Raw genomic sequence first — 12,478 nt, forward strand, 5'->3', positions numbered from 1 at the left:
TACAGTGGTTTCGGAGGGGTTCTTCAGGATGCTTAATTTTGGTTTAAACTTGAAAGATGAACTCATGAGAGGGAGAAGTAATAGAGATCAAGAATAGAGGATAGTTGTGATATGGAAGGGACCCAGAAGAATTTTTCTGTTTCTGCTGTTTTAGTTTGTGGATGCAGAGAAAATATTGTACAAATTTCTGAATTTCTGAGTGTGGGAATATTTGTAGTTTGCCTCAGATTTTGACCTGAAACTGGGTCCCAAAATTTTTCTTTATTTCCCAGAATTGTGGACCCTATAACAAGACCATGTACCCAATGAGCATCTAGGGAAACTTTTACTTTTGGCCAAGATTAGAAATTGGAGAAAGTAGTTTTAGTTAAGTTGTAAAAATTATGAGGGGGGAGGCATAGGCAAATAAAGAGAGGATATTCACATCTTTTGTGAGTCTTGTTAGACACTTACCAGGAGTTGGATGTTAACTCTTTTCTCTCCCTTTATAATATTTTTAGTCATTGCCATGGCAGTTGCCAGCTCTCATGACATTAGAGGCTGTGCCATTTAGCACACAGATGGGAGTATGAAAAGTCTGAGGCAGTCTGGCACTTAAGCTGTGATCTTCAGTCCGACCAGTTTCACATCCACCTAAAGAGGAACTTCTGGTCGACCTGCAGCCTGTCCTCAATAATGCATGAGATTAGTGTAGGACAGAAATTCAGCCAGTTCACCAAACAGTACTCTAGGTAGTCACTAAAAAGAGATTAGAGACTGAATCCTTGACTCTCACATCTGTCTATCTTTAGAATCAAACAGTGACTAGTAGAGTAGAGGTGCCAATATTACCCATCACTGTGTTTTTCCAAGATGATTCTAAGGGAATAGGAAGGTTGAGACATGGACCAGCAAGACCCAGTCTTCTAGGGTCTGTCCCCTTTAGCAACCATTAACTGACAGAAGTTTCTAGGCTCTGGATGAGGGATGGGGTGCCCCTCCTTTGCAGTACAGCCTAAAAGACACTGAGTTACCTTGGTCCTCCAGATCTCTAACTCTTACAGTCCTCCTGTCCCTCTTTTTGGTGTTCTACAAGCCTTTCAGGGAGGAGTTATAATATAGATGTCCAGTTTATTTCTGAGCAGTCTACAGACATTTATTCTCTATGCCTTGCCAATTGTTTGTCTTGATGTCTGTGGAACCTTCCTCTCTGCTGTATCCTCCATTCTTAATGATTCTTCTCTGAAGAAATAACAAACTATTTTAAATTTAGATGGTCAATATCTTCTTGCATTAAAAATTATTGAATTTTTACTTTATTTTATTATCGTGTATGGGTGTTTTGTCTGTATGTCTGTTTGTCACATGTGTGCCGTGCCTGCAGAAGAGGATTTCCTGTAACTGGAGCAATGGATGAATGTGGGCCACCATGTAGATTCTGGGAAGAGAACCAGGGTCCTCTGTAAAAAGAGCAAGTTCTCTTAACGGCTGAGCCATCATTCCAGACCCCACACATAGCTGTTTCTATGGAGCAACTGAAAACATTTAAATCTTTTTCTTCTTCAGGATGACTTTTATTTCCTGGCCAGCTTTCTTGCCTGTTTTATAGGCTGATACCTTTGTGTTTTACTTTCTTCCTTTCCCTGGTGCTGGGTCTGAGACAGTGAATGTCAGTCAGTCTCTGACATTTCTAGGCCCAAAATGGTGGCAGTTTGAGTTACTGCTTCCTCAAAGAATACTCTGAAGGCAGGGGGAAGAAAAGAAAGGAAGAAAGAAAGGAGAATTGCTTAATTAAATCCCAAAGGGGTGGAGGTTCTTTTTAGATAGAGAATATATAGTCAGTAATAGAGACCATTCTCTTTTGAGGCAAGATATATTTGGGAGCCTGGGAGAGCATACCCTCCTGCCTTTTCCTATGTGGTGTCTGGCTTCAGATTACAGTTTTGTTCATTGGGCTCCTTTCTGGACATAAGTAGCCTTGGAGACCGTTGCTCACTAGTGATGTTTACTATCCTCTCCAGAGAGTTCTGAGCCAGCTGATCTGCCAACCTCTCTCTAATAACTGTGTTCCATGTACAGGGCGAACGCTGTTGGAGAAGCTGTTTAGCCAGCAGGAGAACGGGCCTCCAGAAGAAGCAGAAAAATTTTGCTCCCGGATCATTGCCATGGGTCTTCTACTTCCTTTTAGTGACTGCTTCAGGGAACCGTGTAATCAGAACGCTGGGTCAAGTTCAGCTCCATTTGATGTAAGTAGGAGAATCCACTTCTGTCTGGACGGTGGACTGCAATTGGTGTAGCAGCTGTGATGTGTGTCTGCCCAGTCACTCTATAATTTAAAAACAAGGCGTGATGCAAGCTTTCTCCCCTGGGCCACTCAAGGTTGCAGATTGTCTATTTCTATATTTTTCTTTGGCCTAGGGCATTAAATGTAGTTGGCAAACCTCCTTTAAAACAAAACAAAACAAAACAAAACAAAGAAACAAAAGAAACCCAGACCCTTAGATTTCTAGACTACTTTAATCGGGCTAGTTAAGATCACCAGAATTTTTCTTCCTGTTAGAGATTGAACACGCATAGGCCAATGGTTTTCCGGCAAGCACACCTCTAACATCAGTATTTCAGTGCTGGTCACAGACATTCCTTCCGAAGCAGCACCAAAGGGCAAAATACTAGTCCCAGTGGGCCACAGGTTTCCATGGGCACTAGAATGCTTTGCGAGTGTTTTTCCAGTTCATTTGTGCACTAAACATGGGCAAGGAGAAGCAACAGCATCTGCCCTTACCCAGACCCAGACTCATCAAGGGTTAATAGTGAGGAATTCCAAAGGCATGATTGTAAGGCATCATGAACATCAGTGCTCCCGGATGAGCATCATCAAACCAGAGTAGTGTTAACTTCCTCAGGTATGTGGTGCATGCATAGCATGGTTCTGCGGGTGCACCTAAAGCTGAGAATTCTCATATGTGCATCTGTCATGAGAAGCTGGGAGGTCTGGGTGGATTTCTTGTGCAGAGCCCAGGAATTGAGTGTTTGAGGACATTGAATTCTGATCACATGGGCAATTACATTTGTTTCAGATTTGTCAAACATACCTCCAGTGAATATAAACATAGACTGAAGTCAAAAGCCAGTTATAGAACCAGGTAGGTGGCTCATGGCCATAATCTCAGCTCCTGGGAGGCTAACGCAGGAAGATCAAGAGTTTCAGGTTAGTCTGAGCTACACAGTGAGGCTATCTTTGTCCCCAGAAATAAAGTGTCCATGATTGGGGTTTTCTTCTTTCTCTTGTTGACCAGTCCTAACTAGAGATCTTTCCCAACCCCCTTTAGTGTGAGCAGAAGAAATCTCATAAATTATTCTGAGATCTCAGTTCTGACCTATGAGAAGATTTCTAGAAAACTCCATGACTCATGAAACTTCTTTGAGATCTCTCTCTCTCTCTCTCTCTCTCTCTCTCTCTCTCTCTCTCTCTCTCCCCCCCCCCCCTTATGAAAGTTGAAAGTTGTCGAATGATGTAGCAGTTAATCTGCTAGGTAGATCTATTTCTCCTGTGGAAAGAATAAGACAATTTTAAAAGTTTTGTCTCTTCTCTGTGGGAGCTCATGCTGGAGACAGAACTTGGTGACTACAGTATAGAGTATTGTAGATCTACATTCTGTATCTACCATTATGGAATTGGCGATATGGTAAACACAATACAAGTAGAGGGAAACACTAACTGTGTCTATATTGCATGCTTTGTTTAATTATAACAGCCTTTGCCATCTTCATCAGTGGTGACTAGCTGCAAGGTATGCTCGAAATCTAGCCTGTTGATGCTACCTCACAGAAGAAGGGAGTCAGGGGTGGGGTCATTCAGATTCCAGCTACTCTTCTCAGTTGTATGTAATTCTGTCCAAGCTTCAGGTGGTCTTGTGGTCTTGGAAGGCAGTATAATATATTGTGTGAGTGAGGTTAACCAAAGGGGCAAGGAACTTTGTCTCTGCTCTTATGGGGATGTTGTCATCCAGGCCGGAATGAGACTTTTCAGTGACTTATTGGTCCAGGGAGTCATCCACCTCACTGTAGCATCCCTCCTCCTTGCTATGTAAGCAAACATGATAAGGCCATTGGGTTGACATGTTGGACCTCCATGGAATCATTATTTTAAATGTCATTGTTGGCCTAGCAAGGATGAATAGATGTGTGAGTGTGAGTTCCTTCATATTGTCCCAGGAGAAGTTCACGTGACAGCCTCACACTTGCTTTTTTATGAAAAGTATTATCAAATTAACTTCCACAATAAAGCTCAGAACTAGAAAGTCTTTTCACCCAGTAAATACGAAACTGGAATAAACTGAAATAACAGGATAATCTTATTCCACTATTTAAACTTTTTAAAAGTTACTTATTTAGTGTGATGCTGGAGGATGAACTCAGGTCCCCAAACATGCTAGAAAAGGATTCTACCATTGAGCCTTTCTCTTTCTCTTTTTTAAGTTAACCTGGTTATTTCTCATGTGTCACCTTACTCTGCCCTGGTATTAAAGAGCCTAGAAACCCTCTTTAGTTATGCTATCTTAGAAGGTGGTTAAATGTCACATGAAATTAAAACCCAAACACATAAAATATGGATTTCATCCCTCAGCTAGAAGTGACTGTTTCCTCCTTGTCATATTCCTTGGCTGTGTACTACCTCTCTAGTGCCTCTATCAACTGAGCGCCTAACAGAGGCAATTAAAGGTTGTCTCGTGGGAAATGTTGTTCCACATTAATACCAGATCATAAACAGTACCAGGGCTTACTGGCTACAGACATAAGGATTTCTTTTTCTCAAACTACAAAGAACACAAACATACTGGAGATTCGAAAGACTGGGGGATGGGAAGGAATGTGCTCTTCTCCAGGGAGAGACTTCTTTCATAATTATTCTCTCTGCTGATTTCCAGAAAATAGTTGTGTGCATTTCCAACCATGAACTGGGCAGGTCTCTTATTTCAGCATGGGAAAGCGCCTGTTTTACCACAAACCCGAACATACCCGCAGTCACTGGAACCCATCCTTCGTCGTCCTCATGCTTATGTTCCAGGATCCAGGTTTTTAATATCCTTCTCTACCCTTTTTCATGCTGCCTCATTCAAGGTCCCTTTATCAGGTAACTGAGGGCTCACAGAATGAACAAAGAGGAGAAAATCAGAAAGTTGCTGTTGTTCAAAGTGAATTCCCTTTTTAAGCAATAACATATGAAGAATCTTTTTATAGATAGATCTCCCACTGGATTCAGTTTGACCCATAATAAAACTATAAAACTATCACACTATCACTTCCTACCTATCCTTTCTCGGCACTTGTTTCTGAAGGCTGAGGGGACCGTGGCTCCCCAGGTAGGGTCCTTTCCAGATAGAAAACAACATGGAAAGGGATGGGGGCTTTACCTAAATCTTCCAGATCTGCGTCCCATGACCTGGGCGCCACTTACTGTCTGTTTCCAGCCTCAACTCAGGATCGGAGTGTCCAACTGGAAGCAGGACTATCTGGAAGGCGCATAATAAATATACACAGACTACTCTTTGGGTACAAACTGACAGGCAATTTCAAGGCTCAAAGTCTCTCTCTCTTTCTCTCTCTCTCTCTCTCTCTCTCTCTCTCTCTCTCTCTCTCTCTCTCTCTCTCTCCTTGAGGCTGCACACACTCTGCATTCTCTTGTGCGCTCTGCTTTTTTTTTTTTTGCAGTTTTCTTTTCGCGAACTCCCACACTCATGTACACCTCTGTTCATTACCCTTTCATCCTCACTCACACTCTTCATACACACCTCACATTCTCTCTTCACTCACTCTTCACATGCTCTTCTCATGCTCTCTCACTTGCTCTCACATTTGCCCTCAGACTCGCTCTCTCATTCGCTCCCTCATGCGTTCTCTCATTCACTCTTTACATGTTCTCTCTCATTTACTCTTCACATGTTCCGTAGCCTTTCTCTTGCCCGTTTTTTATTGATAGTTTAAAAGTAGGTAGAAAAAAAGACATTGTATAATCATTGTCAAATCAAATTCAAAAGAATAACCACATCCCACAAAGAACTAAGAATTACAATTGTTCCCCAAAGTTTCAAGCTTCCCCTATTCCCAGGCCTGTGGCCATAATAATAATAATTGTAAACTTATTATTATTTAAACTTTAACTTATTATACTGCAGAGCTTGGGGCTCTGAGGTCAGCTACCTGCATTTCCCTGTGAAGCTCTAATGATAAATGACATGGGCAAAGCTGCCAGGCAGTGGCCAGAAAGAATCAAGTTAACCCTTAACTCAGTGGTTCCTCTAGCTTTCTGTTCCTTGCACACAATGACTCTCATAAGAGTCCCGGTATTTTAACTTAGTTTACTAGTATATAATTTTATATATTCTATACTTCCTTATCCAGGAACCACTCTCAAATGTTATCTAAAGCTTATTTCCTAACTTCAATAACTTTTTCCTTTCTTAGGGTCCCAATCTTGGCTCTAATTCATTTTCTAATAATTTCTTTAAAGGTTCTTTGCAAGTCAAGCATTAATCTGGAACTACTATTGTGTAGTTATTACATTGTTTCCACAGCATGCACCTGGATCCTTAGGGCTGTCCTGTGTTGTGCCCCTAGGCCTCAATTTCCAATCGTTTAAGAATTATTACATCAAGGAACATCTAGTTTCACAGAAGTCTCCAGAGCAGAAGGAGAAAGAAGTGGGAAAGTCAGATATAATAGAATAATTATGTACACCAAGGCCAACTGAAAGCCAGTCACGCACAAATGAAATCTATACAGCCGCTGTCCAGGGCTAAGGTTAGGAGAAGTGGGAACAACCAGTTTTTACAAAGAGCTGCTGTGGGCTACTGAGGTGTCTCCATCCCAGCCTACTGCTGGCAGTCCCTGTCATCGTATGTTGTCCCCAGGAATTGTTTCCTCCTTGTCATATTCCTTGGCTGTGTACTACCTCTCTAATGCCTCTATCAACTGAGCACCAAACAGAGGCAATTAAAGGTAGTCTCATGGGAAATGTTCCATATTCTAAAATACCAGATCATAAGCAGTACCAGTGCTTACTGACTACAGACATAAGGATATTTTTACTACAAAGAACACAAACATACTGGAGATTTGAAAGACTGGGGAATGGGAAGGGATGTGCTCATCTCCAGGGAGAGACTTCTTTCATAATTATTCTCTCTGCTGGTTTCCAGAAAAGAGTTGTGTGCATTTCCAACCAACAATTCTCCTAGGCATAGTTCTTTACATGATGGAACCCAGTAGGATTCAGTTTGTGGCCAGCACTGTTTCTGTCCCCTGATTTTGTGACAGCATCCTACCTGCCTTTATATATGTCATTAAAAATATCTAGAGCTTTTGATATGAGGCATCTTACTGATGAAGTTTATAAATTGACCTACTTCAGCTAAAGTTTTCAGGTGCATCTTGTGTCTTCTTAGGGCTTACCATTTTGGTTCCTTCTGCTATAAAAGAACATGGTATTTCCCATCACATTACTTGATAAAGGGTTTATGAACTTTAAAACACACAAGTAGTTTTGAGTGTTCATGTTAACTCATCCACAAATGCTAAGGATGCTTTCTTATATACCAGGTGTCAATAAAATTCATGATAAAATAATTCAAGTAAAAAGGAATGCTTTGTTAAAATAACAACTAAAAAAGGAGGGGAGAATTTTCAGTATAGGCCAATAATCTGGATGGTGTTTTTAGAGAGGATGGTCCCCTTAGGTTCATATATTGAATGTTTGATCCCCAGAGAATGAGGCCTTTTGGGAATGATAAGGTATGGGTCACTTGGGGGAAGGCTTTCACGTTTTTAAAAGCCCATGCCATTCCCAGTAAGTTCTGTCTGTCTGTCTGTCTGTCTGTCTGTCTGTCTCTGTCTCTCTGTCTCTGTCTCTGTCTCTCTCTGTCTCTCTCTCTCTCTCTCTGTCTCTCTCTCTCTCTGTCTCTCTCTCTCTCTCTCTCTCTCTCTCTCTCTCTCTCTCTGTCTCTCTCTCTCCCGCCCCGTCTCTATTTCTTTCTGGCTCATTGTTGCCTTCTCAACATGTAAGCCCTCCACTACTGCTCCAGCACCATGGCCTGCTACTCCATTCCCTGATGAGGTGATCATGGACTCAACTCTCTGAAACTATAAACAAGCCCTCAATTGAATGTTTTCTCTTATAAGTTGCCTCGACTGAAGAGTCTTTATGGCAATAGAAAGTAACTAAGACATTCTGTAATCCCAGCACTTCAGAGGCTGACATAGGGGGTGCATGAATTTAAGGACAGTGTCGGCTATAGTAAGACCATGTCTTAAGATTAAATAAATAGGGGTTGGAGAGATGACTCAGCAGTTAAGAACACTTCCAGAGGTCCTAAATTCAACTCCCAGCAGCCACATGGTCGTTCACAACCATTTTTAATGCGATCTAATGCCCTCTTCTGGTGCGCCTGAAGACACCTACAGTGTGTTCACATATTAAACAAATAAACAAATAAATAAAATTATGAAGGCAAGAAAGCAAAGTATACAAGTCAGGAAGAGGTGGTCTTTGGTACAAATGGATTGTGGACCCAAAAAGGACAAAAACAAGGGTGGAAGAGACAAAGAGACCACCTAGTTTCCCACTGATGTCTACTTATGTAAGTGATGCATACCAGTGTGCTTGTCATGAGGAGAGTTTGATCAGTTTTCTGTATGTGAAGGAACGCAGCCATGCTCATTCCCATTTGGTTGATATTTACAAATGACAACAGGTCATGGTTTATGGGTAAGGTCCTAGAGACAAAATGAGACTTCCCAAAGGTTAGGAGGCTGTTTAGTAGAGAATAATTGTAATGGGGGAAGTTTTATATCATTTCATTGAAAGGATTTTCTCTGTTTTCATTATTTTCTACTGTGGATAGAACTTAGGGCCATATAATGCCCCGAGCTAGATCCTCAACTCGTTTCTTGCGTTTTTGAGGGGTGATTTGTGTACCAGTTGACTTGGTTACCACTTCCACTTTTATTTGGGGATCTTCTTAGTGAACAGCTTACTGTTGAGAGCTGAATTACTAGCACCATTGGGAGGGGAAGAAGAAAGCCACTGAAATGAGGACAACACAAGACTAAAGAAGCTAGAAAGTGCATTTACACTGATACCCAACCCATACACTATCATTGACTATGGGACAGAAAACAGCAAACGTGTTAGAGGAGTCTTTACTAGCCACACTTAGCTTGCGACCTGTGGGTGAGGCAAACTCTACCACTCTTCCATCTCCAGAGATTCCTAACCCAGCACTGAGATGTGTATAGGAGGACCAGTCTCCATGATTTCAAATCCCACTCGACATTAAAGTCCTTAGTGTAGAGAGGAGGATACTGCAGTCAGAGACTCTCCTGGAACTTCAGAGTTCAGCCCAGTAACCCCAAAGATCACAGTTGGCTTCAAGGATTGGTCCAACACTAACCTCCTTCTGAGTTCAAGGATGCGCCACAGTGATGCATTCTACCCCTATCTACCAACAACGGGACTAATGAACCCCTACATTTAACTGCTGGCATGCTCACCTTCTCGCACCTGAACTTCTGAGCATCCTTCGCTAGAGACTTCTCTTCAGTTGTCCCTCACTCTGGAGTTGTTGCACATTGACTTCTCTGGCTTCTGATCTCTTCTTGTTAGGATGCCCCTAGGGCAGATCAGCCTTCAACAGTAGGTTCTATCTCAAAGTGTTACCTAGCCAAGCCTCATGAGTTGTGGAAAAGGACAACGTGGATCTTCTCTTAAATGCTGTGATCGCACAAGAAGGGCCCACTTTTTCAACAAACCTGCAAACTAGACTTAAGGCTTTCAAAAATTCTGGTCTTATCCTTGAATAGTAGGACTGCCACCCTTTTAAGTGGGCCACCTAGATTTTCTTTTGATAATGCTTCCCTGTCTTCTCCCCTGACGGGGAAACCATGGCTTCAGCTACAAGCTGAAGCCCTGTGCTGCCCAATCTTTTTTTTTTTTTTTTGATGCATCTGTCTTCTGTTTCTCTGCATGTTTTAGTTGTTTTAGTTGTTCCACAAGCTCCTTCGTGGTTTCTGATACCCATCTAGTCTTCTTGTCTTTGAATTCGTGTCAAGTATTTGTTACAACTCAGCTCGTTTACTTTATCACTTAGTGACATGTTGTTATTTTTAATCTGGCTTATAAGTGCAATTTTACTTTTTTTAAAGAAAAGATTTTATTTTATTTTTAATTATACGTATACGTATGTCTTTGTGTGGATATGGGCAGATGCTCTTGAGACCCAGAAGAGAATGTCAGATCTCCTGGAGCTGAAGTTATAGGCAGTTGTGAGGTGCCCTGGGTGGGTTCTGGGAAGTGAATTTGGTCCTCTGCAAGAGCAGTACCCTCGTAACTCCAGTACTATTTCTCCAGTCCCAGTTCTATCCCTCCTCTTGGGACACTATTCAGAATTACATGCCCATGGTTGAACACCCATGTCTGCAACTGTCCTATAATATGACATATATTTATTTGACTGCTCACCAAGTAATGTATAAATGCAAATCAAATTTTTTGGGAAGGTATTCCCTTGAGCTGTATGACTATGTTTACTAGAAAGGTCTCTCCAGAGTGGTTAAGAGCAGACTCTAGGCTTAGATTCCAATCCCATCTCTTCCATGTAGGGAGAGATTATGTTTTTACAGGATCACATTACAATCTTTTCAGTGATAGTCATATCTTGTCTGAGAATTGTCTTTATAGCTAAATAAGCTTAAGTTAGAAATCATTTAGCACAATAATTAGTGCATGCTATTTTTAATTATCATGTTTTGAATTCTTATTATAGAATCCTGTTTAGCCATTCCACGAGTATGCTGTGGTTTGTGCAGAACAAGGTTGTAAGGAAGGGCATAGTGAGTGAGTACATGAGGAACTAGAGAATATATCCAGTAAATTGTCTTAAATGATCAAGCATTACTTATGTCCATCATGAAACCATCATGTAATCATGAAAACACTTGGAGAGATGGAGTGCACAATGGAACATGGACTTGAGAATTAGATGGTGTGAGACTCAGCTTTGTGACAGGTTTCTGTTTTTCATTGCATCCATTTCTTATTTCACTTGCTGTTCTCCATTTTACCACTTGTAATCACCGCATTCTTGATATAGGTCTTACTCCTTTATGTCTTTCTAGATGGAGCAGAATAGAAGTGCAAAGACTGGAGAAAGCTATAGGGAAGTAACTACAAGTTGTAAAGGTGAACACATCATGCCTGCTGGCTGTTGTGTTCATGACCATTCCACAATCACTCCATGTTCTTGTTCTTTTTCTACAGAAATGTTATATTCCAATGCGACTGGCTTATTCAGCTCTCTTTGTATGTATGTGTGAATATTGAAGATACTTATGGAGGATGTAGCATGGAGGAATGAAAGGTCCATTTTTAAAGTAATGCCTCAGCACAGAGTAAACATAGGTATTTTATTTGATATTGCTATCACCAAGAAAGGAATCTCACATGGCTGAAGACCAGTTTGCTACACAGCCTTAATCTTTTCTTCCACAGATACCTACTTTGTGGCGATTCTTAGATGAGCAAATCTAATGAGAGAGACAGACATGAAGGATGGCCCGTGGGAAGGAGCAGTCAGAAAAAGCCACAAGAAGAAAGTTTACTGTTCCTCTCAAGAACCACTTTTCCATCTGATTTCATTTTGTCAGTTATAAAATATGTTTATTTCTTATGGAATAATATGTGGATATATATTAAGATGTTTCAACTTGGCTTAATTCTTTGAAGTACACATACATTGGCTTTAGAAAACCTCCCCAGAATTAGCAACTTTTTAATGATCAGAAGATATATTACGAGGTATCAAATTATCAAATTATATCTCTCATGCTTGTATTTGTGATCATATCACAGTAAAGTAGAAGAGCTTTATTATATGTTTTATTATACAAATGCACATAGAGAAAGAGAAAAAACAGTCAGAGAGAGAGGGGGTGGGGAGACAGAGAGAGAGCCTTTTAGGTTAGACAAGCCTGGAGTTCACTACATATTCCAGGTTGCCCTTGAACACGTGATAATCCTCACATATTCAGCCCCCTCTGAGTGTGGTGATTATAGGCTTGAGCTACTATGCCTACTTTTTAATTATGTATTGTCATTTTTCTGATTCATCTGAGTTTAAGAGATAGTGGTGTTTCTTTTTCTTCCTATAATTTGTTCTACTACTACTCCCTGATGGTTATATGACTGCACCCTCTAGTCATGAGTGTGTATATTTTCAGAGATATAGCAGGCCATGTATCGTCAAGCATACTTCTGAGATTATTGTGTAGAAGAATTTTTCAAGCTTCATGTGGTGGTTCGTGACTGACATCTCAGAATACTGAGATAGCAGAATTGCTGTGTAATTTGGGCTAGTCTGAGCTCTTGTGTGAGTTCAGTCCAGCGTGGGTTATATTGTGAGACCCTTGTCTTAAGGAAAAGAAAGAAAAACGTATTTTGATCTGG

At 41.0% G+C, this 12,478-nt stretch overlaps 1 protein-coding gene across 1 annotated transcript in view; it reads left to right on the forward strand.

Annotated features, from left to right (window-relative positions):
• Fmn2 (formin 2) overlaps positions 1–12,478 on the forward strand; it is a 316,927-nt gene that overhangs the window by 28,834 nt on the left and 275,615 nt on the right. The window contains exon 2 of the mRNA NM_001427798.1: positions 2,059–2,225. Within this exon, the coding sequence (NP_001414727.1) occupies positions 2,059–2,225 (167 nt within the window). The remainder of the gene's footprint in view (positions 1–2,058; positions 2,226–12,478) is intronic.

Source organism: Rattus norvegicus, chromosome 13 (genome assembly GCF_036323735.1).
Source record: "Rattus norvegicus strain BN/NHsdMcwi chromosome 13, GRCr8, whole genome shotgun sequence".
In the NCBI taxonomy this organism is placed as follows: domain Eukaryota; kingdom Metazoa; phylum Chordata; class Mammalia; order Rodentia; family Muridae; genus Rattus; species Rattus norvegicus.